Below are 26,740 nucleotides of genomic sequence, written 5' to 3'. Positions count from 1 at the left end.
AATGACTCACCCTGCTGTGTGTTTGGATGCTCCTTCTTGTCCAACACCAGCTGCTGCATTTCTTTCCGTAGGTCGTCCTCATTTATTTTACACGAGTCAAAAGCATCACTCACAAATTCAGACCCAGGCGGGCTGAAAGAAACCTCCACTTCTTCCTGATATAAAGAGGTAAATATTGCTTTCTTTATTAGCCTCGTGTTGCACTTTAAAAACACACACTACCCACCTTATAGGGTTTTGTTTTGATGTGGATTGAAGGGACAGTTTTTTGATGCAATGTATCTGCATACAGAAGGAAAAAAACACTTGAGCTTTGTGTAATACATACACACAGCACATAAGCATATAAATTACGATATTGCCATTGTCTCATTCATATTTTGTGGCTTTACAAGAAATACTGGTCACAATCACACCTGTATAGAGTCTAAAATATATTTTACTCTTAAAAAAAAGGCCTATAAATGTACTGCTGATGCCATTAAAGGGTAGGATCATTTATTTTGTCTGTTTTTGTGTGTGACTTTAACTGGAATTAAGCCCACTAACAACATTATTCACATTGAAGAGCAACACTGTTACTCAACCTTTCTGATGAACAGCCTCCAGGTTTGCTCCAGTTTTCTGCATCTCTTGTCGCTCAGCAGTCTGCTGTGCTGCCAAAGCTGTGAGCTGAGCCGACTGTTTAATTAAAGACACACGATAGAAGTAGTTCCTCCAGAAAACTTCCTCTTTCACCCTAAAGCAGATGACGCACACACACACAAAAAAGCTATCCATCTCTGCTTTTAATAAGCTCACTATTGTGCGGGGATGTAGAGGATGAATGACAAAACACTCTCACTCTTTGGGGACCAAGTGGAAGCGCATCTTCCGAAGGAGCTCGTCTTCCTCCAACATCACCATGGCAACTGGATACATCTGCTCACAATCAAAGTGGAAGTGCACACCAGCAGGAGGATCGCGCAAAAAATTTCTTCTGTCCTGTCGAGGCACAAAGAAGCACACAATATTATAGTAGTTTGGCATTTCACAACAAATATTTTACCAATAATTCTCACAGCTGAGAGAGCTAAAATCTGCTGCTGTACAGTCTCCTCTTCATTAAAACCAACCCACGGTGGCACAGCGGCCCCTAATAAAACCAAGAACACTGTTTTGGGTACTGGATTGCAATAGAATGACTGTGAGCAGGTAAACATAATCTTACCAGTTTGTTTTGCTTTTTTCTCCTGTAGAAATCTTTCTTGCTCTTTTTGGAAATCACCCAAAATGGTCTGAGAGAAATCACGTATCAATAAATGGCAAATTTAACACAACTCTGAGGACAATGGAGCAGAAACATTTTGATTATTATTACCTTATCAAAGATACCGTTTATCTTCCCTTCTTCCACGCTGTTTTTTAGCGTTTGTGCCGTTTCGAGGACGGATTCGGACAGTTTCTTTGAGGTACTACTGGCGAAACTATAAATGTAACCTGAAAAGAAGTATGTTTCACAGACATCGAGCAAACCAGCCAAACAGACTGTGCAAAGTCATCTAGATTAGGACGTTTAGGACTTACCGCTCAATCCTTTAGCTTTTAGTAACAGCTGAGGAGGACGAGCATCTTCCTCAACATTAGCAGGCGCTTTGTTTACATGTTGTTTCTGCTCATCATTCACGGTGGAACTGTTTTCTTCTTCCCTTTCCTTGTCTGTCCCGAGCCAGGCTACCCAGTTTCTTAACATCCTTGTTTTGTTGGAAAGATAAAAAGCATAAAAACCTACAATAAAGTAACTTCTTGTGTTCTGTTGACAAACTAGCTTTCCTAACTTCGCAGCTGACGGTCCTTCATGGGACTACTTCCGCGAATATACCAAGTTTGTCCCTCTGCGCTTCCCGTCCAAAGCCACAGGTTTCTGTGGGAACGCTCTTCCTCCGTACACATGTTTATCCATTCGGTCTGTCAAAAGCGCTGTAAAAATGTGTAAATAAAGGGTCAAAAACTGTTTGTTTAATCCCCAAGAGAATACTGTGGAAATATCTATTGTTTATTCATCCAGGAAAGTCTCATACAATAAAGTTTAGAGCAAAGTTTCCCCACATTACTAACTGGACCCCCGCCAAGCAGGTCATTTCCCCGCATATTGTGCGTTACCCCCAAATGTAACACTCGAATCGCTTGTTGAGTTTGTCTACCAGTTTATATTGCTCTTATTGTGTTAGTCTGGATGAACGGATCGACCAACCGAGGCGGCAAATTAAAGACTATGGTTCCGATGAGAGGATCGAGGCCATTGGAGCGAGAGAGAGCTCCGAGTTATGATGGAGACTGTTTATATGAAAAACAAGCACTGGGAAATACCAAGTTACAAGAGTTGCTTTACGACCTGGAAGATCAGAAGCCCCTCAGGTTTCCGGAACATTTCCTAAATGTAATGAGCTCTTCATTGGCCCGTTATCCACTTTTCTGAGTCATTTTGCGCAGGTGATTAGATGGAACGGTAGATGGCGCACTGGTGCCGGGATCCGCTCCACTTGTTCTCCCAGTGATGCCACTGGTTTAGCTTAGCTTAGCTCCTATAAACTCGGCACTGTGTCAGTGTGTCGTCCTCACTTTGGATCCCGAAGTGCGGACACGGGTTGGTGCTCCAAGGCTGCAACACCAATCTCGACCCCGAAAACCTTTGACGCAACCGGCCATTTGGTATTCCTCCCCTCCCGAAAAGAGGATTATTGGGAAGATGAATTTGTTACAAAGGTAAAATAAGTTTATCGTAAACCTGGGATTCGTCTGCGCGCGTCCCCGACGAAGCTCCCTCATTCACCGGTTCAGAAGTTGAACTTCCAGGTAAGGTCAGCAGTGTATATGGAACTTTTTTAGGAAAAGTCTCGCAGCCGGCGGCGTTCTCGATGGGCTCCTGGGTGCTTATTTTGGGGACATTGAGTCACCTGCAGTCCTTCATTATCCTGCTCGGTGTGCGGGAGTTGCTGCTCCGCTCGCTCGTTTCCATTGTGCTGCTCGACGCTGCAGAATTTTAATGCTCACACTCATAAGAGCATTAAGTCTGATTACAGATTGACAACAGGTGTTAACAGTGATTTCACACATTAATGTCGCCTTATTTCTTATCATACAAATGCAAACGGAGTGAATTTACCCTATTTTTTCGGCTCCCTTTCTATATTTATGCGCCACGTTATTATATACAATTCAAATCCCTTAATTGTATCCACATGGGCTAAAAATAGAAATCCCTCAAACGACTGAAACAGTGTTAGAGCCACAAAATTAGTTTTCTGAATACCGTAATAATTGACTTGAAGCTATTTATGTGCTATTGTTGCAATTCTACCACAAACCTTATTACTAACTGTTTGGAATGTTGTGCTGTTTATTCTTGTTACTACTGTTAAGTGCCAGATAACATTAAATACAATAAACTGATATACACAGAACTTCAAAACCGATGCTGCAGGCAGCGGCCGTGTTGAGCATCAAACCCCAGTGATGCTCTTTGTGGATTATATTAAAAGGCAATAAATGACTAAAGTAAATTTGGATGGAAGTAGTTGTGGCACCCCCCATTCTGATTTTGTCCTAAAATTCTGTTACTGTTATTGCATCTCACTGATTATGGGCTTGATTCATGTTTCTGTAAGCTAGTCCTGAAAGATCATCATGGCGCGCTGCTGTAACGGTGTGATCAGCGTAACCAGTAAAAGTCTGCATCTGCAACCTGCTGCACTGTTTTTCAAACAGTGTTTCTCCCTTCTTTTTCAGTACCATGGAAACTGAGGGGTTTAATAGTGATCCACACTACCCAGAGTCGGTCAGCCTTTGGCGTGTGGCGCCGAACTCGGGAGGTCTGGATCCAAGGTGCAGAGAGGACGAGGCCTGGAAGCTGGTGGATGTATATCTTTCAGGAGGGGCGCCATGGGGGTTTACACTCAGAGGAGGACTGGAGCATCGGGAGCCTCTGCTCATCACCAAGGTACTGTAAATCAGCCCCCAGAGGTTTTGATACTTTCAACACACTTGACTCCTTCAAATCAATTTAATGACATCACAGACGTGAACGTATTACCATAACAGCTGCCTAAACATATGAATGGATGCACCAATCTAGGACTGTCCTGTTTATACAATCCATCACGTTCCATAACTTGAGCATTGTATCGTGATGCATGTTGTTGTTACAGCACAAGTGTCGAGTATGAAAAGTGACGTTGCAACTGTTTCATTGTTTAAAACGTGTTTATTTTCATCTGGGGGCATTAAACACATACTGTTGCGTGTCATTAATCACTCTGCAGGCATATTAGAGATGCGTCTGTGGTTAAAAACGCCACCCGAGCTGTAACACACATCAGTGTTGACCCTCAGAGACGCTGAGGTGACTTATCATGATTGCAAAGTGACTGTAGTCTCACCTGAGCCCGTTTTTATACACTTTGCATCAAGCTGCATCCCCGCCATGCCTCTTGCATCTGTGAATTACCCAGAGTTCAAAGCATTTGCATGTTTGTTGCAGCAGGGAAGACCCGAAGCCTGAAAGAACAAGGAGAACCCTGTTTTTAATGGCTTTATTTAGACTCGTAGGACTATTTATTGTTGACGTCCACAAACCAAATTAAGGCTGAATGATTTTGACTTCCAATAGCCGTTAGCTGGACCTGCTTTGTATTTTTGTCTCAACTCCCCTGCTACTATCAGTTCTTCCCTTCTACTTTGTGTATTCCTTCCTGGTGAAATGAAAAGCAGATATGGCGAAAGAGATATGGAACCACAGTGCTTTCTGTCTTGTTATTGTGTCTGCAGCGTTCTGTTGATCAGGTTGTTCAGGACTGAGCCTGAACTAAACATACTGCGTCACCAGTGTGTCCATTCTTTCTTCAGTTCGCCTGAGTTAAAAAGGTCAATTTCGTAAACTGTCTTTTAATGCACCAGCAGCACCATAAAGTATTATCCCACTGTAGCAATGGAGATGGTTCTAGTAAATCAGTGTGGATCTTTGCGAGTCATCCTAAATTAGTTTGGACAGCTGCTGTAATTTATTAAAATGAATCTATAGTAAAATCTAGGTTAAGTATTACAATGTCTCAGTCCTCCATGATTGATTATAATTCGGATGTGGTTGTGACATAACAGCCATTTATTGGGAGGATATTTAGATAACTTCCAGGCCCACTGTATGCTCTTGTTTCTGTTGACCGTGTAATGATTTACCACAAAGACCTTCCTAGTTAGTTAACTCGGTGAAATGCTGGTGGCCGTTTGGTGCTGCCTGATTTTTATTTGTTTGGCTCCGCGGGGGTCCAAAGTTCAGATAGATGAAACGGAGCATCCGAGGCAGCACGCGGGCTCGAGGCAGTCCGCTCTGGACCGCTGTCATCTCAGATATTCAAAGAGATACAGGAATGTTGTTCACGATTAGAATTTGTAGCATTTTAAGTCCTAAAGCTGTGAGATTAAGCGGCAGTCACATTGCGGACTTGTGTGGGGTGAACCTTGGTCCAGTTGGACCGTCTGACTTCCTTTAGTGGGATATTTACAGAGTTCTATTAATGTTTTGTCACTGATCACCACATCAGTCAGTGATCCACAAAGTACCGGGCCTGTTTGCATCCAATGGTAAGATGTCTAATCCGTACTACGATGATCCGTGCTCTGAAAAGGCGACCGTGGACGAGTGGGCCTCGGCTACAGTGTGTTATTTTCTCCCACCTGGTCGTTTTCTGCCTCATATTTTTGTGCTGCGTTTGGAGGGTAGCCTGTGGTACCAGGAGCAGGGAAGGAATGTTGGAGCTTTGTTTGATTCTCTAAATGTTGTGAATTATCTGTGACAGCCTGCCAGAATGGCATGATGGGATCCGTGAAGGCGGGATTATTATTTCGAGGACCTCTCAGATTACAGGCAGTTTACCAAATTATGCTGCTTATTTACGTGTTTTAAACTGACTTATGGACGCAGGGATATTATCTTTAGTGCCATTACACTGTTGTGTGCAGAGAGGTCTGCAGACTTCTCTAAACCATCATTCCTCTCTGTAACAACATAAATATGTGGACACACTGCAGGCAGAGTGTGCAGTGAGCTCTCGTGCACCTGATGCACTTTGTTCTTTATCTGCCACATTTTTTTGTTGCATTTTTTTTTTTTTTTTGGATGATTATTTCTTGGCCGTTCCTGCCCCCATATGTGAACTGTGTTCTGTTATTTGTGAACTTTGTGTTAAGATAACAGTCTCTCCTGCCTGAACAAGCAAGAAGATGCTGGAGCGCTGTCGTCATCATCAAAGAATGATCCTTTTTCTTTGTTTTACAGTTTGTTTTAATGTAGATATCCCCTTCCATTTTTAAAAAAAAATAATGTGTGAGAGGCCTCAACTGCTTATTAAACAATCCTGGAATTAATTAAAATTCTTAGCATTCCACTCATAGCTCAGGTTGGACACAAGGTTTTCCTGGACTTATAGACCCTACTCTCAGTAATCTTATATAATCCAGTTTTACACAACACAGCTGGACATGCACCTTATGCATGTAGTCCTCAGCCAGGATCAAAGCTTATAAGACAGAAAGTATTGTTTTTAGGGTTTTTTTTTCATGACGAACGAGACTCTCACTCACATACATGCAGGGTTCACTCTCTGTTTTTACTGGCTGTGACAAATCACCTGCAGGTAAACAGGCTTCAGCAATTATTCAAAGCTTTGTGTGACCAAGCGGCCTGATCCGGGGTTTTTTAAGATTGCTCAACCTTCGGCAAGAAGATGATTCACGGCGAGTTGAAGATGTGGGCAGGGTTCAGGTTTTTGATGCTGCAGTGAGTATCGAGTAGGTAAATGAGAAGGAACGGGCCAGAAATGCCTCGGTGTTTATGTGAGTAACTGTAAGGTCAGGACATATTTGTAGCTCTGAGCTATATCGTGTGGAATTTTGGAGGCGGGTGTAAAATTTAATGTGTAAAGAACAGATTGAATTTCTGGTATTTCACATGAAGTCATCATTTTAAAGTGTTCCTACCCAACTGTTTCTGATTTACAGGAGCAAAGCACCTTAAAGGTTACAAATGGGTGTAGCAAATGCAGGTAATAATACAAGGCTGAGTTTAACACGAGAACAACTCACCACAGCCTGTAAAAGTTCAGAGAACACATTTCTGCAGGTGGTCAAGACTAAAAACTACTGATTGTGATGAAGCGGACCTGACTGCAGGTCACAACAAATATGTCATCTATGTATAATAGAAAATCCTTTTCTGGCGTTAAATGGACGAGACATTTTCTCTGGTTTGTGTGAGTGCGACGGCGTACTAAGATGTTTTTTGCTATTGTAATTTCATGTCCATTTGTCTTTTTAGTTTTCAGTCAAATGTATCTGTTTGAAATGAAAATCCAACAATAGCAAGCTCCTATTGTGTTCTTCCATTAATATTTATAGGTGCCCCCCCCTCTTCTGTCCACAGTCCTCACTCTCATCTGCCATTGATAGTGAATCTGTTTTCAGTTTTTACTCAGTCTGGTTCCATTTACCTTACCTATTGATATGCCTAAATTCCTCCTCCCTAAACATTTCTGCAATTCCTCAAATTTTCAATTTTCAAACACCGGTAAGCTTTTTATTTATTTATTTTTTATTTATTTATTTTTTTAGATAAACATCAAATAAAAATGCGAAACGGGCTAATAGAAACTGAGATGCCTGGTTTGATTGCTGGCATGTGCGTATGTTGAGTAAAGCAAAAATGTTGACTGACTTATTTGAGGAGATATCAAAAGAAGCCAAACGTCTACGTATGGAATGGATGAGTTTCTTATTGTTGTGTGCATACGTAATGACTTCCAGCACAAAAACATCTGTTTGACTTTTGAGGATTCAACCAGACCCGACGCAAAAGTCAAATTGAGATGGGTTTGTTTTAGTGGTTGGTGATGAGTTGTCAGGCTGCCGTAAACATTGACAATGATGGCAGCGCCCAGACCCATAGAAGCGGTCTGAGGTCGGCGCCCTGTCAGCGTCCTTCACAGGACGTCTGTCAGCAGAAAAAAGTAGTCATCGCCACCACATCCTCCCTCCGTGTCCCACGCAGACAGGAGGCTATTTTTGAGCGGATTCCGCCACGCAGGATAGCTGCTCTTTGACTGATTATGGTTTTGAGGAAGATGTAAACAAAGGACGTGGTGTGTCTCGCTCTGATTAGACTGCCCGAGCAAGCAAAGGTCGGGAAAAGCCGTCTGAAGCGTCTCGATCTTGTTTGAACAGTTTTTGGGTGATTTTCCTGTTTTTGCATAACTAACTTTATAGTCGGAAAAGGAGTCTGACGTGAGGCGAGTCGCATTTATATAGATGTGTCTCTTTAACCCAGTTATAGCATGAGCCCCCCTGTTTTCATGGCCTTGCCTCCTCTCTTCCAACCCTTGGTGTCCAACATAGAGGCCATGCCTTTTTCTCAGGACCAATCAAGTTATTGTCAAAAATACTAGTTCATTTTAGACATTAAAAAGAACCTTGTACCTCAGTTTGCTCCTAATTATTTTCTGGACCACGGTACCCAGCAGCTGAAGAGAACTGAGCCGAGCCTGCGTTTACGCCAACGATGGCCACGACACAGCCGTGTTTGTGCGTGGTTCTGTCTGTGACCTTGCTTTCGGGAAATCTAAATAATGTCCATTTGAATATATCGCAAACAAATTGAGCCAAGTCCTTCAGCTTTTCTCAAAGATTTGGTTGGACTTGGAGCTGATTTTGTGCCCATTTGGTCTTCTTTTTTTTTAACTATGTTGCTTATTTAAAGCTGTCCAAACCTGCGTTCCATTTTCAGCAAAACTGTGGCGTTTCATAACCTTTTTAATGACTATAACTTACTGTAAATACACCAGTCAGTGATTCAGGTTCTCTACCAAATCCATGACCATATCAGGACCACTTAAGGAATCCCGCCAGCTCTCATAAAAACCCTCCATCTGACCTCCCCGCCTTCAAGCCGCTATTATAGAAAAATGAAGGCGCTTTGATTAGGACTTTTTGGAGCTTTCGTTTTCTTTGCTGAGAGAGGCCATATAACACGTAATGGTCTGTAAATGTACACATACCTCAGCAGTTGAGTCACATATCCCCCCTCACAGGTCGAGTGGAGAACTGATAATCGGCCGCAGAGCTCCGTTTTTGTGTTAATGTGCCAACTGTCAAGCACATTCTTGCCGCTCTGCTTTGCAAACCGATCTCTGCTCTCACTGTTTTCTGACTGCGTGACCTCTGTCAGCCATATTTGACCCTTGCAGGACCTCTCCTGTAGCTGCATTCTTTCATTGTGACTTCTTTCCTTCAGTTTGTCTTCTTCAGTAACACTAACAGTTGCTAAGTAGGGTGCAGTGTACTGCACACGTACAAAGTGTTGTTTCGGGTGTCCTCGAATAAACACAGTATGGTGTGTTTATGCCACTGGCTCGGAGAGATTCTTGTCAAGTATTTTACAGCCTTTCCTCTCAATTTTTTTTTTTTTGAAGAGTTACCCTAAAAAATATATCAAGATTTTCAAAGGATGCAGATGTCTCTCATATTTGGCTTTTTTTTTTAAAAACTAAAAAACTTTGAGGTCACATTTTTCCAAAACAAATTTGATTTTTGGTTTCTCAGTAATGTTTAGAATAATGAAGATCCTGTAAGGAATAGATTATGATCATGATCATGCCAGATGATCTATTCTGCACTCCCCTGTACTGTAAATCCTTCCGAAGATGTAATTTTTCCCCCATGTGGGTCCCATCCATTTTGGATCCAGACGTTACAATGAGGTTGTGTTCAGGTTTTATGCATCAAACTGCTGCACTCTTGGCTGCTGCTTGTAGGGTTTGTAGTAAATATGCATTATCTCTGCTAATGACACCTCCTGGGAGTGCACCGGGGATGACTACTGGAGGTTTTATCTCGCGCTGTAAAACTTATATGAGCACATCAAATAAATCATTTCTGTATTCGCATAATTTCGAGCACAGTCACATCAGTGGGACGGTCTTTTTAAAGGAAACAAACTAAATTCTGATTTCGATGTATCATTTTATTCAGTTAATCTGAACCTTGGTTGGATCTGGTTGCTACCGTTGTTGCATTGTTAGAATCCCGGCTCCAACAATGCTAGAGCTTCCCTCTCTGTTCCAGGTTGAGGAGGGCAGCAAGGCGGCAGCTGTGAATCTCCAGGTGGGAGACGAGCTTGTCAACATCAATGAGGTTCCCCTGAGTGGCTACAGACAAGAAGCAATCTGCCTGGTGAAAGGCTCCCACAAGACCCTCAGCCTCGTGGTGAAAAGGTAGGTAATCTATCCCCAGCAGATCCCCTCCCACCTGCATCTGCTGCTGTCACAAGTGCATTGCGCTCCCATCGAAATGGGTCACCATGGTTGCATGTCCAGCACATGAGGTTGACTGGAGTGGAGCTGGAGGGTTGCTTCCTCTCTACTGGACAGACCCTCAAAGTCTGTCACCTCTCGGGTCTTTGTGGGTGGATGGTCCTGTTGAGGGTTTACACCTTTTCAAATCTAGGATCACGATGTAGGATCGGTGGCGTTGTGGTGGAACTGATCTCTTCTTTGTTGGATTCCACAACAGTTCTTGCTGCCTGTAGTCGACGCCAAAGATATAGAGCAGAATGGCAGGTATCCTGGCGGACTCGGACCAGCACTGCTCTCACTGTCTCATCTGTGTTTCTCTCTGGATCGTAACATAATGTATCAACATTATCAACAAAGCCTACCGTACAAGGAAGTCGACTCACCATTTATTTCTCAACAAAGACGCGACTGTGAGCCGACATCATGGGGATATTTTTAGTAGACATTAGGCCGCGTGTCCGTACGGGACACAAAACGGTTTCCTCAAACGGCTTATGTTTCATATCTGTCTATCTATGGTGGTGTTTTGCATCTGAGAATTCAGAAAGCTTATTTTATTTAATATCTTAGGGTTGGAAGAATGTGCCTCACACACACACACACACACACACGTGCGCACACTTCCTTGTACTAGTCATCATTATGACAGGCAGCTGAATCTCAGTCCGATGAGTCCTGGTGTCGCTCGGTTGCTTTGTCACTGCAACTAGTGATGAAATCTGTTCCGATGACGTTCACACAGACTGATCTGGTCTGCATTCATGCGTCACACTCCTGTCACTATATTTGTGACATTTTCTCGTTACCATTCCAGTCACCTTTGAATATTTTCTCGCTAAACTCGCCCTGAGGTTTTTCTCAAAGACGACCTACTAGCATGATATTGATGGTGAACGTGAAGGTTTGAATCCCCTGCTTCCCAGGGACCTTCCTGTGTGGAGTCTGCATGTTGGGTTCCCCTGCTTCCTCCTACATTTGTGGAAGATCTGGAGAACCTCGTTACATTACATCCTGGTCCGCAGTGTCTTTAAGAAGGCAGTTTGTCTTGGGTCTCTAAGGGCAAATGGACAAAATGAAGAGAGCTTTAAACCAGGAGTTTATTCTGCTTTCATCTTCTGTGTCTGTGGACAGACTTCAAAATGACGAAACGGTGAGAAAGGAAGGAAGAGAAGGACAAACCACAGAACAGCAGGAGGCATTACTAAAGGATCTAGTTATTATCGCTTCAGTATGTTTGTAACTGTAAATGACTGAAGACATTTCCTTGCGAGGACAAGTCCTATTGTTCAGAGTGCACGTTTAGCGGATTTTCGGTCTCCCGGGACTCTTCGTCCTCCTGCTTTTGTGCGAGTTTGAAGAGTTCAGGACTCACTGGCTCTCTCAAATAGACCTTTCAGTCAGAGCCACAATAACGAGTCTGTGTCGGATTTATAACTGCTTAAAACAGCGGTGATTCATTAGAAAACTGCTAAAGTTCAACCGCCGTCCCATTTCCCATCCATCAGCCGTGTGTTGCCCATTAAACTGGGGTCAGACACGTTACTATTTCACAGACCTTACTGTCCTGACAGTGGTGGGGCTCATACGCGAGGCGTCATGAAACGCCTTTTCATCTGAGGGAGAAGGCTGGATAATGCACCCGGGATCAGGAAGCTGTCAGAACCTGCTCTTGTTTACAGGTGTGGCCTCTTTACATAAAGAAGCAGGGAGGAGCTTCTCTTTGCATACAGTGACTAATGAGAAGATGTCAGAGTAATGTCACCTGCAGGGAAGGGGAGAGGCTTGTCACACCACCCAGGGCACAGATAGGTGCGGTTATCTGCGGGGAAAGCATGTCTCGCTCTTTTGCACATGCCTCGACAAACCGTGGCTCCGCGCCGCCACTAGAGGCGGTCGCATCAGCAAACTTTGACAGATTTTTTTGTTTTCGGATCTTTCTAAACTCTATGAAATTGACCCACTGTCAGAAACCAGCTGCTGACACCGTTCTGTTGTTGGTGGCGGTCCTCAATCACCCAGGAAATCATTCTCTTGTTAAAACCAGAAGAATAACAAGCAAATAAAATCCCATCTGCCCTAGATTAAGGCACAGAAGTCCATCTTGGTAGTTTTTGGGTTGTTTTTTTTACACGCTTACATGTTTCATCCAGCCTTGCTTATATTTTTCATTGGTGGTGAAAAAACCACCCACCACCATCCAAAATTCTTTAAAATGGTTGGCACAGCTGTGGTTTTTGGCCACTGAACAACATCTTATCTTATTTTCGCCTCTGATTCGGCACAGATATGATCTGATTTCGCTTCACTACCTCCACGCTGTCGACTGCTTTCCTTTTCCTCCCCCCAGTCTTCTCCAGCTCATACAAACAACAGCGTGAATCATTAAAGTTTTCGGCCAGCTCTACACGTTACATGGAAATTTGTTTCCCCCTTCTGGCATCATGGGAGAAGTGCTGCAGCTAAAGCTCTGAAGCTTGTTTAAAAGGCCACGCACTGCTATACATTTACAGAACCTCTGGTTTGCCTATGAAAGGTGTTTGCACTAATATACAGAGTGGAACTGCAGTAACATTTTCTTTATAAACACTCCTTATATTCCTACGATGAATAGCTGGACAATTGATTCCTTTTGTATTAGTATTGTAATACGATACGCGATCACATGTACATGTACAGTATGTTACCCATGAAACACACATTATGAGTTTGAGTCTCCTGAGACCAAAAGGAAGGAAAAGAGACAGGAAAAGGACAACAATGTAAACCTTTTTTGTCAACACCAATTCAATTCCTTTTTTCAATAAAGTTAGGAATGTAAGGCTGACGTCAAACCTGATTTTTATTTATTTTTTTCTCACGAAAAGAATCCTTCCTGTGGCTTAGTTTTAGTTAATCCCGTAATGGTGTCAGAACAGTAGCACATACCACTGGCCCAGGTACCTGTACTGGTCTGGACTGGATAAAGCTCCCATACATGCATGTCTGGATATACTGTAGTTCCTTAAATGGTTTTTGGGGTGTAGTATATTCCCTGTGATTTAGAACATTTCTATTCTTCTGTTTCTGGCTTGTTTTTCCTTCTTTCTAACTCACCATCTTTAGGTATCAGCAAGGTTGCTGCTGAATTCCTAAATTCTCTTTTTATAAGTAGTTTATTTTCTGTGCATCGTGTTTTTGGAAACCCTCTCAGACAAAAGTTTCTCAGGTGTTTTTGTTGGGATTTTTGGGGGGGGCTGCAGGTCAGTGCAGACAACTGGTAACTTGACAGCTGGAATGCCTTTCAGTCCTGGAATGTGCAGGTCATTACACGTTGCTTACGCTTCACCTCTCTCACCCCGAGCATGACTGGTTTGATTGTAGCATCTCCTGAAGAGGGCCTTTGTCAGACCCTCGGGGATACATTTGGAGTTCTGTAGCTCACCTGCAATGTGCAAGTAGGACGCAAATTTATTTTGATAACGTGCCTTTTTATGATGGCTGTGTTTTATATTGTCCGAGGGGAACTGAACTCACCCCCCTGAGCCACATCTTGGTCTCGAAAGTTCTTTAAAATCTCAAATCAGAACTTATTAGCCATGATAAACATTCCAAACGCCCTCGGAGATATTTGATAAAGTTGTAAATAATGCGCACACAACAAATCGCTCTAAGAAGCTTGTTGAGACTGTATGCTTGACTGCTTCCTCCACAATAGATCACTGTGTTCCACTGCTATCAGCTTTAGCTCGCTACCATTCTTTTCTAATCTTCTTGCCTCTCACCAGACCTCTGACCGCTGTGCCAGAGCACTTTAATTAATGACAAATGTCCTCAAATACACGTGAGGTTTCACCATGGTCATTACCAAATGTTGCATCAGTTAGTTTAGCCTGTTTTAATTAAAAACATGTTAACCTATGTTACATTTCATTGTCCCATTATGGGGATTAAACAGTGAGCTTGTATATTATATTATATTGTATTGTATTGTATTATATTGTATTTTAGTGGTGTTGAGACCACCTGCCTAGGGCTGCCTGGAGCTTTCAGGAAACAGAATGGGCTCCAGCCTTTGAGAACAGCCTGTTGCCATAGTAATGGTAGAAATGCATGTCTGCTACACAAGAGGGGTGATGAGAAGAGTCCGGTATTTCACCCTATCATTAGCATATTAGCCCCTTAGCCAATGAAACGGAGAAAGGTGCAGGACTACTACAAGGGGACTGGCTGTGATAGAAGCCCTCCTCCTCGTATTCTAACTTAACACCCCCTCTTAGGGGTAAAAAAAGTAATCCTGGTAGAAATCTACCCTCCAAACTGAAACTAATTCTACCCAGAGAACTTTAAGAAATATATCGTTAGTCTGTTTGTGTGCCCTCAAAAATGTTGAATGATCACTATTCTAGGAAGGTACTCGGACCTCGGTGACCTGCATGTTTCTTTATTTTTGGTCTCATTTTTGAAGTTTCTTTGGACTGTTTTGACTGACTGGAACACAGATACAACAGGTCTGAGCTCCAAATTTTATGGCCTTTTGGATTACAGACTTTATTTTTATGTCTATTTTGAAATATTTCATCTCTCTTTTTGGTGAGTCGTAATTAACCCAGTTTTATTAATTGACTTTTGGACATTTGCTTGAACCCTGTCACACCACCAGCCTTCTATATCCCCCCTTTTTTTTTTTGTGCTTTTATGACCTTAATACTCTGTTATTGTTTTGATTGTTCATGTTCGGGGGTCATCCTTCATTTAGGTTAAGCCATGATAAGCTCGTCTCCCTGTTGCAAAACTAAAAAAAAAAAAAAGATCTTGGATGTAAATTTGTAACTATTTTTAAAAGGAGGAATGGAGTTTGGTGGAAAGCCAATATCTATTTATGTCTGAGCTGTTAATATTTGAATGTGGACATGATGGTAAGGCACCTTTTTGATGTGAGCTGGGGCTGTAAATTGTTTCTCCCCCTGCCCCCCATTCCAGTCATCTGATTCACTTTCCTAGCATATCTGTGCTAACCCAGCTGTAGCCCTGACGATAGGCCCAATAAAGCCAGCCTCATTTGCATACCAATAGCCGGAGCCATGTGTGGCTACTTCCAAGCACCCTAGAAACACACCCTGTGAGGAGACGAGGAAGACCGCGATCCATTTGGCCCGTCTTTGTCCTCCCAATAAGTCCTAACTTTAATCCACGGTTCATTTTGTGGAATTGTCCCACTTTATGGCTCTTGCCTAGATCTGTCGGTCTGAAAATTTGAAATCTTCACAAACAGACTATGCTGCAATTTTTGAATGCTTCTATCATTTTTACGTAACGATTTGTCCTCATCTGCTTGAACCCTTCGATGGACCTTTTGTCATCGGATGAAAGCCTTTAGATGAGGCGCCTGCGAGGGCAGGGCCTCTTAACCTTCTCTTTTTCTGGTGCAAGTCCTGAATCCACTCCTTTGAAGCAATGCTCTAAAGCTTTGTCTTAAATTTTTGACCGCTATGATGATGCACAGCTCGATATAATTGACATAAAGTACTAGTTAACTCAGAATATGCAGGTTTTGCATTAGCATTATATCTCTCTCTATGCTCAAAAATGTCAAAGATACCATTCAAAGCGTGCAGATTTTAAGCCCAGATTGAATTTTGTTTCATTTGCCAACATTTTCTGTAAAGTATCGAATAGAGAGGACCATACACCGAACCCACAACTTTATTTCTGGCATCTAAAACACCTCTAAATTTCACCGCTGTGGCCAAATTTTTGAACCTGGTGCGGATATATAAGGCTGTCCAGGAGGCAGACGACAGATTGGATAGAGGGGTAATGTGGCTGATCTGATTGTGTAAGAGATTCTCCATTCTATTAAGCCCCTACCCCATGCTGGGCCCCCTGGGCCATATGGCAGGGCTTAAGTGCAACCAGCTCACCTCAGCTATGTTTGGATGAGAGACCTCAAGAGAGATGGGTAACCCCCTTTACTCTCAAATTCTGTTCTTTGTTGTAGGTCACTCATATGTTGTATTTTTTTTTACATGCCGACTATCATCCAGTGTCATGAGTAGTCTTTATTGTGGCCGAAAGGGGGCGCTATAGCCCCGCGTAAAACCAGATTTGTAAGCGTCGATGTACAGTCCCATATTATATCAAACCTTATATTTTCTAAAGCTTTTACTCTGCAATGTGCAGGGTCTGTGTCTTTTATGAGTCCAGACAGTGGTTGGTGAGCTCTCTACATGTGTGTTCCTCCCCCTGCTTCCTAGGAATATGAAAACGGACATTGTAAATCACAAAATGCCCTCAGAGAATGACGTGCATGTGGCAAGAAGCTTTCTAACGAAGATATTGCGAAATTCCATGAGGTACAGTTTTGTGTATGGCTTCATATTAATCAGTAGAATTTCCTTGTTTTCCACTTCTCGTGCCCATCATTCATGATTCACCATGTGGGGTTAATGTCATCTTCATGTTCACATAGCAACTGCCCCTACCCCAGGGGTTATTATCTGCCCTCATCAGCATGTGTCTTTGAAGTGTGTCGTGGTTCATCTCATTAGACAAATGATTTTCACCTCCTGTGCTCTTTATGATAAACTGTCCGTCACGTGTTGGTGTTTTAATGACGTGTCCTGTTTCGTGTCAACGTGTGTGATCAATGCTGATTATTGAGGTTGCTGTGTTCACCTTTCCCCTATGCACAATCCAGAGAAAAGGCTCTGATTCTGAGATTAGACAGCTCTACAACTGTTCTACCCACAACTGTTGGAGGCTACATGCAGGCTTTTGCCAATCACTGCCGCTATATGAAACACAACAGCCCATCTTTTGTTAGGACTTTGACTTCTAACTGTAGCGGAAAACAATTTTCCATAAGTGTCTGGTTTCTAATCCAGTTTGTGTTTTTTGCCCTCTGCAGGAGGAATGATCCCATAAGCAGGCCTCACTCCTGGCACGCTACCAAGTTCAACGAAAACCAATCAGACGCTGCCAAAACGCAGTCTCCACCCATGCCAGTCTGGCAGACCAGATATGATGCAAGGTAGCGCTCGGATCTTTTAGTTTCTCAAGTCGCTGTAACTTCAAATCCATTAGTATGTTTAGAGCTTCTAGAGGGGGTTTGGTAACACATTAACACAGCCCATCCAGTGATGGGCCCTAATAAACAGCCTGGATCTGGCTCCTGTGTTTATTTGTTTAGAGGAAGTCAGTTTGGATTTTGCGACTGCTGTATTGTTGCACAGAATGAAGCGCCGTCACTCACAGTGTGAGTCTCACAGCAGCTGCGCTGGTTAGAGACAGTAGGGGAACATCGGTGCTAGCGACCATGCTAATGATGCTTTTGTTCCATTCAGATTGAATCGATTCAAGATGTTCTTGTTCACATTATATCACAGAAACTGTTCTGCTACACCATCTATAACAAATCCTTTTTTTAAACGTTTCCAGCTGTTTCTGCAGAAGAGTGAGGAATGTATAGTCACGTCTGGTTTTTTTGTTGTTTTTTTCCCGCTGCAGCTCGTCGTCAACCGATCTCTCTTCAAGCTGGGAGCTGACGAACCTGCGCAGGGCGTCAGATCAGTTCAGCTCCCTCGGTAGTATGGACAGCCTAGAGCAAGCCTCGCACCCGTATCCTGCTGGTCAGCTGTCGCCCACCAAATCCAACAGCAGCATCGACCATCTCGGAGGGGGGAAACGCGACTCGGCCTACAGCTCCTTCTCCACCAGCTCCGGCACACCAGACTATACCATCTCTAAAAGCAACGCTGCCTCCACAGAAAATATGCTTCATAAATTCAGTCAGTGGGATTCAGGAGGAAAGGGCAACAACGGGAGGAACGGTCAGGACGAGAGGTCGACGTTCTCTCACGTACCGGCAGTCGGCTCAGGCTGGGAGGCTCCACAAACCGAAGATTCCTCTCGCCATTCCACGTCGAGCAGGACCAGCTTCGGACCCGTCTGGCACGTCCCTGAAAAAAAGAAATCCGCCGGCCCCTCCCCTTCTCCCCCTCCGCCGCCACCCGCACGCAGTGACAGTTTTGCTGCGACCAGGGTCCACGAAAGGGGGCTCGTCGCTCAGTCCGAAGCCACAGAATTCAAACCTCCCGCGGAGAGTCGCCGCAGCAGCAACCTCTCCCCTAACATCGGCAGGGACGGCTTTCACGCTTCCGACAAATCGATTCTAAAGCAATTCAGCTCGCACAAACAGTTCTCCCTGTCCAGCAGCGATGTTCGGCAGGGTCAGCCCTGCCATCAGAGACACCATAGCGACAAAGGCACTTTGTTCTCCCAGCCGTGGGCGCCGCCATTTCCAAAGCCACAGACTGTAGGTGCATACTACTGCAGCACGCAAGAACTGCCCGTTAACGGTTCTGCTCAGACGCAGAGAAAGTTTTCAAACGCCTCCTCGTCTAACGCCACCGCCGACCAAAACGCTGACATCAGCGGGCAGAGCCAGTATTACTGTGTCACCACGTGCCAGCTCGCGCAGCCTAATCCGCCAGGTAAATCTGAGGACCTAGCAAAGCCTGGAAATGCTCAGAAATCACTCAGCCCGCCATCGGTAACCAAAGCAAAGTATAATCTCCCCCAACATATTAAACAAAATGATGGCAAGCACCAAGCTGCGTCCACCGCAGAATCCTGCGTAGTTAAAGCGAACGCTGACGACAGGGGAGGCCAGAGGGGACTCAACGCACAAACTCAGTCCTCAAGCGCCCCTGCAAGTAGACCGGTTGAACAGAGACGGTCTTTGCCACCTCAGCACAGAGAATCATTCCAAGAGACTAGAAACCACAGCCAAGCCAGCAACCAAATCAGCCCCCAATCGACGCCTTTGCTGCATTCGCTGTCTCTGGACACTGCAGGCCAAGAGCCCACGAGCGCCATCGAGTCGCTCGAAGGCAAACAGTTGAGACGCAGCGACCGTTTCGCCACCACGTTGAGGAACGAAATCCAAATGAGGAAGGCGCAGCTCCAGAAAAGTAAGAGCGTGTCTACCCTTCCGGATCTGGAGGGTGAGGCTGATGATGACCAGGATGTCTGGGAAAGCAAGAACGCCACGTGCGTTTCTGCCGGGGGCTCCTTCACAAACACCTACAAAGTGAATCTGAAGGAAGCCCAAGCCAGGGTGCTCATGGCTACGTCTTTTCGGAGGAAAGACCTGGAACCTGTCCCGCTTGAGAACCCTTCCGTTGAGACCATACCACCGTACTCATCCTCAGCTCTGACCTGCAAAGATGCCCCACCTCTTCCACCTGTCTTGGAGTCTGTAGTAAGTAAACCAGGTCACGCCGGCGCTCCCGTCTCTCGCATTGGTGGTAGGAAGCGCTTTTCAGCAGAAAAGAAGGTGAGATCTTTCTCTGAACCAGATAAGATCCACGAAGTTGGGGTGAGCGAAGGTCTCTCTTGTCTTGAAGACCTGAGCTCCTCATTAGACCAGGAGAAGTCGTTTAAAGAAAGTGGGAAATTGGGATACTTTAGTCCTGCTCAGATCTGCATTGAGAACCCTTCTAAGACCAAGGAAGGAGCCCCTGGCTCAAACGGTGAAACAGAGGTTACAATCAAGGGCAGAAGTAGCACAGAATACCCTCAAGAGGTCACAGGAGGTCCACAACCCCCGAACAAGCCACCGTCCGTCCCAGACCAGCAAAGACTTGGCACCTTTGCAGAGTATGAGGCAAAGTGGAGCACACAGGAGAAAAAGCCTGAAACGAAAGATTCGGGGCGGTATCGGTCGGTGGATGACATCCTAAATCCTGGACCAGCGGAGAGAAGCCCATTGAACTGTTTCCACGAGAGGTCCCGATCATCCCCTTCAACTGACCTGTACGGACAGGTGAGGACCATAACTGATCGGGAAAATGATTGTTTTCCTCCTAAACGTTTTAGTTCTCTCAACCCTCCGAGCTGCTTTCTTTCATTTTATTGGGATACTGACTCATGTGAACTGAACAAAAGACAGAGCCAAGTTAAATATTGTGTTTGTTCACATGACACACCCTGAGCTTAAGGTAAAAGAGGGGATATTCTTTATTCCAACAGTAGCAGGATCCAGTACCAGCAGCAGACACAAACTTGTGATAGATTCTTGCAATGCATTAAAAGATTCCATTTAACTTTATTTGCAGAAGATTCTAGTTCCTGCTCCTGCTAGAAAATGGGACCTGGAGCACTCGCACTGTGAGGCCAAACCTGCTGAACCACTGAACGTAGCCACAAGGTGAGAACATTCTCATTAGATGGAACCCGTTTGTTGCTCGATACACGCGTCTCTGGAGGCGTTTGGCTGTTCTGGAGTGATCTGCAAGGTATCAAAATAGTATTTTTAGTCATTAATGGCCCTAATTCAGTGTTTTTGTTTTGCGTCGGTGGGACTGTGTTAATGAACGTGTCTAACGTGTAGAGGAAGAGTTTGGGCTTTGTCGTCTGTAGCTGTACACCAGTACCACAGCTGAGACGGCGCACGTCGTCTCTCTGGCTCTGCGTTGTGGCATTTTATGGAGGCTTAATGTAGGCGAGGCATCTGACCCTGTCCCAGAGGGAGAGCGCCAAGCTGAGGCCATGAGCCGGACTGGTTGGCCAATACCGCCTCAGAACTATGCAAACTCTGTTGTTTATTAACTGTGAGTAAGGTTTGCCGAGCATGAGCGTATATGTGAAAACCTGGACAAAAAGGTAAAAAAGAGTAAGACATAATCACAACGTTTGTATGTATGTTTAAAACTGACAAACATACAGAAACTTGAGTGTTGGGTGGATTATATCCCTGTTTTGGAGTTGTTTGTTTAATGAGTAGTTAATTTCCATCTATGTCATGTGATGTTTAGATGAACACTATTATCTTGTATCAATAAGGCTTAAGGGAGTGTTTCAATTTGTTATGTTCATATTTTACTAAATTAGATCGTGTACATTGTCTCTACCATCCAGTTGTTGAATTAAAGGTATGACCATCACATTTAATGTTCCTGAAATCCTGTCAGGGGCAGTTTAAAACAAGTCTAGTTGAGGTTTCACGATTACAGAATCCTATTCTCTGTGCTTTGTAAGACCAAGAGGATGAGGTCACGTTACAAATCTACATTATTATTAGTTAATAAAGATTACTTAATAACCAGTTATTCAGGAGTGTTTGTGCAATAGCCAAATCTCCCACAGGTGAAGCTCATTCAAGGGTGTAACGGATCCCCTCTTGAGCAACCTCATTGTCGTAGCAACAATGTGTGACAACAGCGTTCGCGTTACAACAGCAGCACAGAGGAAATGATTGTCTGTTCAAGTCAGAGATGATCTCAGTGAAGCGCTCCACCCACCCGGGGTTATTGATACAGGTGTAAGCTGATGCCTTTAGGTGGCTCTGTCACGCACAGCTGATCCACATTCACTGCTAGTTTCCACCATGGACATTATAACACTCAAAGGTCCCATCAGGTGAGTTGATAGATGGACTTTTTTGTTCGTCTTTCTTAACACATTATTTAAATCTTGGATAGTAAATGTAATTACAATTATTGGTAATTATTTTAATTTTCAGCCTGGTTAGGGTCATAAACTTGTTTTTCCTCCTGTGTTTGGGGTCAAACAGGAGGGCTTTAATGCAGGACTGGTGGACTAAAGAAGCCACGGTGTATTAAAAAATACACTTTTCTGTGTTTGAGTTAGAACACTAAATGACTAAGCATTAATAAGCAGAGGGAATCATTTATAGTTCTTGTATGGGTACAGTATGTTTCTTTGCTGGGGCTGGGACTGGGGCTAAGCTGGGGCTGGGACTGGGACTGGAGCTGGAGCTCTAGCTGGGACTGGGACTGGAGCTGGAGCTCTAGCTGGGGCTGGGACTGGAGCTGGAGCTCTAGCTGGGGCTGGGACTGGAGCTGGAGCTCTAGCTGGGGCTGGGACTGGAGCTGGAGCTCTAGCTGGGGCTGGGACTGGAGCTGGGGCTGGGACTGGAGGTGGGATTGGAGCTGGGGCTGGACTGGGACTGGAGCTAAGCTGGGGCTGGAGCTGGGGCTGGAGCTAAGCTGGGGCTGGAGCTGGGGCTGGGACTGGGGCTAAACTGGGGCTGGGACTGGAGCTGGGGCTGGACTGGGGCTGGGACTGGAGCTGGGGCTGGGACTGGGACTGGAGCTCTAGCTGGGGCTGGAACTGGGGCTGGGGCTGGGACTGGGACTGGAGCTCTAGCTGGGGCTGGAGCTGGGGCTGGAGCTGGGGCTGGACTGGGGCTGGGACTGGAGGTGGGACTGGAGCTGGGACTGGGACTGGAGCTCTAGCTGGGGCTGGAGCTGGGACTGTTCTTGTGATGACTCGTGGCAGCACTGGAGGATCTTAATTGGCAGGTTTGACTTCTTCACAGTATCTTGTGACTAGCGTGAGTGCAGCACAGCGTGTTCTCAATCAAAGCTTTATGATTTCTCCCTAAATGTTCTCCCTAATCAAATCTAAGCGTAAGGACACGTGCAGGAAGCATGCAACCACAGGACTGTCTATTCTTTGGCAGCAAAGTCTTCATCGAATGAGCGTATTTTGCAACGTTGCCTATTCCGGCAGGAAAACGCTTCCACGGTTTGCTTTGAGGATTATTTACTCATCTTTGTTGACTTGTGGAAACAAAATATTCCTCTTCAGACTGCCAGCTGAAAAGCTCCCAGGGTGGAGGTTTGCGGTCAAGAGGAAGACGCGTCTTGTCCTGCTGGCAGAGGGACGATCAGGGCTTGTGCTCGGTGCACAAAGTGTTGTTTGGGAGAGCTGCAGATGATAGTCTGCTGCTCACTGTGTGATTAAAAGCTTTCCATTGTGCCCCTCAGGTTTCCTGACAGAGGCTCCAGTGACTGTAAAGTGCGAGAAAAGTCTGTGGAGTTTGAGCGTTACCCAAGACTGCCCCCCACACCCATGACAGGAGCAAACCCTGACAGCAAGCAGAGGGCTGCCCCCGCCACAGAGAACCACAGACCCACATCTGTTTCTCACAGCCCCAAAGAGCCGAAGGACCACAGCCAGGCTGAACCTTTGTCTGGGCCCAGGCGTAAGTCACTGGAGAAGCCCCCCCCACCTAGATGCCCAGAGATCAACTCCCACGAGCCTTTTACCAGTTCCCAGAGTGAAGCCTTCTCCCACTGCTCCCCCAGCGTTAACACTAACCCCGCCTTTGTCACCTCCCACACGGCAGAAGAGGAATCTGAGCAGGGCAAACGGCTCGTGGACAAAGGACCAGAGGCAGTGCAACATCTGTCCACATCCAATCCTGAGCTGGAATCTTCTCCTCTGGCTTCCTCAGGGCCAGCCAGCATGGAGGGACGGCGCTCCCCGTCCCCACAGTTCTCCCCACAGAGACTCAGCGACAAGCCACCGGTCTTTGTGCAGGATGAACTTTCAAACAGGTAAATTCAGATGCTTTTTTAAAAAATCTTTTACAGCAGCGACTGTAAAATCCGGCAGGAAGTTATCGTCCAGGACATGTTGTCTTTGTAGAATCAGCACTTATTAACAAGCTGGTTGATCAATTTCTTTATTTTTTTTGATGGAAATCTCTTGAAGATTCTATTTTAACTATTTTGTTTGTCATATTTCAGGATGACTCATGTGACAGAGACCCAAACCTCTGCGGCAAAGAGAGTACCAATTAGGATTGTCCACTCAGAGGGAGTCACGGAGAAGGAAAGTTGTCCATTTTTGCAGCCCAGTGAGCCCCCAGCTGTTGAGCCAGAAGGTCTGGGTGTTACCAAGTTTAGCAGTCTGGGGGCCGCAGGACAGGACTCTGGCTTCTGTGTCTTTACACGTCAGAAAGAGGACGACGGTGCACCATGCTCTCAGACTGACACGAAGCCTCAGAGACGCACGTACTTGAGCCCCATTAGAGACCACATCAGCTCCAGCTTTCAGAACCCCCCCCAGTCCTCGGATGAATCCCGCAGTGATGCAGCAGTAGCTCCCACACAACTGTCTGAAGATCAGAAGAGAGAAGAGCTGGCGAAGGACATCATGGGGAAGGACAAATCACTGGCTGATATTCTGGATCAGAGCAAGATGAAGACCACCATGGACCTGATGGAGGGCATCTTCCCTCCGGAGGAGCAACTGTTGGAAGGAGCGCACCAGCGCAGAAAAGTGCTCCCAAAACAGACGGTGGCCCGTCCCACCGAGGAAAGGTCAGGCTTTAGCTTTCGTCTCAGGCCTGAAATATGTAAATGATGTCTCCATGACACCATTTTTCCAGCTTCTGCTCTGAATATGACTCATGTGCTAACACTTGCCTGGTTTGACCAGAAGAATCTCCTAAACAAATATGATATTCAGGATATTCAACTTCTCTTTCAGCAATAACTATTTTACATTCTCTATCCTTTGACTGTTGGGTAAAACGAGACTTGCGGTAAATTAAAGGAGATGGATTATGCTTAATGAGAGTTATCAAACATTCATTTTAGTACTAAATAAATGCAGCAGAAAATGTTAAATGTGTGTATTTCAGGGGAAAGGAGGATTGCACACCTGCTGCTGTCACCATGGTGACCAACTCTACGTATTACAGCACGTCGGCTCCGAAAGCTGAGCTGCTCATTAAGATGAAGGACATGCAGGAAGAGGAGGAGGAGGAGGAGAACTCCGAAGATGAACTCGACATTGATCTGGCCAACAAGAAGGTTCGTTTTGTTCTGGTTTCTGTAACGAAGTCTGTCTATTAAATGTGACCTGACTTTTTATTGCGGTTGATCTTTGTCCTTTGGCAGCAAGAGTTGATAAACAGCCTCAGCAAAAAGCTGCAGGTGCTGCGGGAGGCCAGGGAGAGTCTCCTGGAGGACATCCTGGACAACAACTCTCTCGGAGACGAAGTGGAGAACCAAGTCCAGCAGGTGTGCAAACCAAATGAGCTGGACAAGTTCAGGATGTTTGTTGGGGACCTGGACAAGGTGGTGAGTCTGTTGCTGTCCCTGTCAGGCCGTCTGGCCAGGGTGGAGAACGCCCTCAACTGCCTGGATGATGACGCTACGGTCGATGAGAGGGTTAGTGAGGACAAAATAAATAAAAACTTATGAGCTCACGAATAGAAAATAATATTGTGGTTTTAATACAGCGCACATTGATTGAGAAGAGGAAGCTGCTGATTCGACAGCATGAGGATGCAAAGGAGCTGAAGGAGAACCTGGACCGCCGGGAACGAGTGGTTTACGAGATCCTGGGCAACTACCTGCCGGAGGACTGCCTCACAGACTACGAGCACTTTGTCAAGATGAAGTCGGCGCTCATCATCGAGCAGCGCAAGCTTGAGGACAAAATCAAACTGGGTGAAGAGCAGCTCAAGTGTCTGATGGACAGTCTGCCGATAGAACAGAGACTCCCCTTCTGAGGACGGCACACGGTGATGAACTCTAGTTCTGCTGCATCAGACTGCACATGCGGCTCGAGTCCAGCAGAGGGAGACAGAGATCTGCAGAGGCCAGGTGGGCCACGGAGACCCCCCCCATCTTACAACCCCCAGAACTCCTTAAACCTACTGCCTGCTTCACGGCATCAACCTTCCCTGTATCTTCTGTACTTTATGCAATTTTTTTTTTTAAACGTTGTTTACTTTAGTAATTTATTGTAGCTTTTTAAATCTACAAAGGAATGACAGTATTTTAATTTCAAATGATTTGAGCAGCCACGCAACCTGGCATGCATTACATGCTGAGCCGCTGTGCGTATTTATCATTAGGTTTCAATAGCTTTACATTCTGGACAATTTTTTTCAGATAATCCCTGTAATCCGGCAATCTTTCAATAAACGGGAAGCTTTTTTATGTTCACAGTTAAATATAAATTGAGTGGCCTTCTCACAAAGATTGTTGCGCTTTTCTTACCACTGTTCATAACATTGAAGGCGAAGATGTTGGTGACACTACCTGGAGAAAAGGGTGTGCAGACACATTTTAAAGAGCACTTGTTCAGCTTCACTAGACGGGACGAACGGTAGCACTTCACATGCATACGTAGGAGAGAAATCAACATTCGCGGTGCCTCGGGAGTGTGTTTCAGAGCCACTCTTTCCTTCACAGCCAGAAAAAGAGTCTTATTTTTATTATTGCCATGTGTATTATAGCCTGTGTTGTATCTCATTACTCCACTGTGTTTTCTTGTCCACGGTGCAGATGTTGAATGCATAGTTGTTGTTACTTGACTACCATGAACTTCCACCTTACGTAAACAAACCGCTTGCTCATTTTGCGACCAGATATGGAATGTTTCCATGTAAACGTGTATTCATCCATCACAAAAGGTGAACATGGGGCATGTTGTGCTCTGCACATTGAAGAATACTAGTTTTTAAGCACTCCTCGCACACGGCTGCAGCTGATTGTGTCGACCAGCTCAGCTCCTTTTTGTCTTTCAATAAAGAATCCGCTGGAATGACGCAG

The 26,740-nt window shown here is 45.0% G+C and overlaps 2 protein-coding genes across 10 annotated transcripts in view; one reads left to right on the top strand and one right to left on the bottom strand.

The window, feature by feature from the left end:
- Nucleotides 1–18,310, bottom strand: part of LOC130528805 (synapse-associated protein 1-like) — a 19,518-nt gene extending 1,208 nt beyond the window's left edge. Inside the window, exons 1-9 of one of the 3 annotated variants that reach the window (XM_057038532.1) lie at nucleotides 18,221–18,310; nucleotides 1,567–1,733; nucleotides 1,361–1,479; nucleotides 1,211–1,277; nucleotides 1,062–1,135; nucleotides 845–984; nucleotides 588–739; nucleotides 227–282; nucleotides 11–155 (exon numbers count right to left, since the gene is read on the bottom strand). In XM_057038532.1, the coding sequence (XP_056894512.1) occupies nucleotides 11–155; nucleotides 227–282; nucleotides 588–739; nucleotides 845–984; nucleotides 1,062–1,135; nucleotides 1,211–1,277; nucleotides 1,361–1,479; nucleotides 1,567–1,732 (919 nt within the window). In that variant the 5' untranslated portion in view covers nucleotide 1,733; nucleotides 18,221–18,310. Of the gene's footprint in view, nucleotides 1–10; nucleotides 156–226; nucleotides 283–587; nucleotides 740–844; nucleotides 985–1,061; nucleotides 1,136–1,210; nucleotides 1,278–1,360; nucleotides 1,480–1,566; nucleotides 1,871–2,767; nucleotides 2,934–18,220 lie in introns of those variants that run through there. The other 2 variants (XM_057038530.1, XM_057038531.1) reach the window with 2 other exon arrangements.
- shroom2a (shroom family member 2a) lies at nucleotides 2,569–26,740 on the top strand. Of its 7 annotated transcripts, XM_057038512.1 has the most exons (13): nucleotides 2,573–2,745; nucleotides 3,769–3,979; nucleotides 10,150–10,298; nucleotides 16,613–16,711; nucleotides 17,266–17,388; nucleotides 17,865–20,184; nucleotides 20,477–20,568; nucleotides 23,153–23,370; nucleotides 23,515–23,725; nucleotides 23,918–24,493; nucleotides 24,817–24,988; nucleotides 25,076–25,348; nucleotides 25,420–26,740. In XM_057038512.1, the coding sequence occupies exons 1-13, from the start codon at nucleotides 2,729–2,731 to the stop codon at nucleotides 25,690–25,692; spliced, it is 4,734 nt and encodes a 1,577-aa protein (XP_056894492.1). In that variant the 5' UTR covers nucleotides 2,573–2,728; the 3' UTR covers nucleotides 25,693–26,740. The 7 variants fall into 7 exon arrangements, with proteins under 7 accessions (XP_056894490.1, XP_056894492.1, XP_056894489.1 ...); XM_057038510.1 differs by having other exon boundaries at nucleotides 2,569–2,835; nucleotides 23,153–23,725; XM_057038509.1 differs by having other exon boundaries at nucleotides 23,153–23,725.

Source organism: Takifugu flavidus, chromosome 7 (genome assembly GCF_003711565.1).
Source record: "Takifugu flavidus isolate HTHZ2018 chromosome 7, ASM371156v2, whole genome shotgun sequence".
Classification (NCBI taxonomy): Eukaryota; Metazoa; Chordata; class Actinopteri; order Tetraodontiformes; family Tetraodontidae; genus Takifugu; species Takifugu flavidus.
The sequence above is the reverse complement of the archived record's forward strand: the minus strand, read 5'-3'. Positions and strand labels throughout refer to the sequence as shown.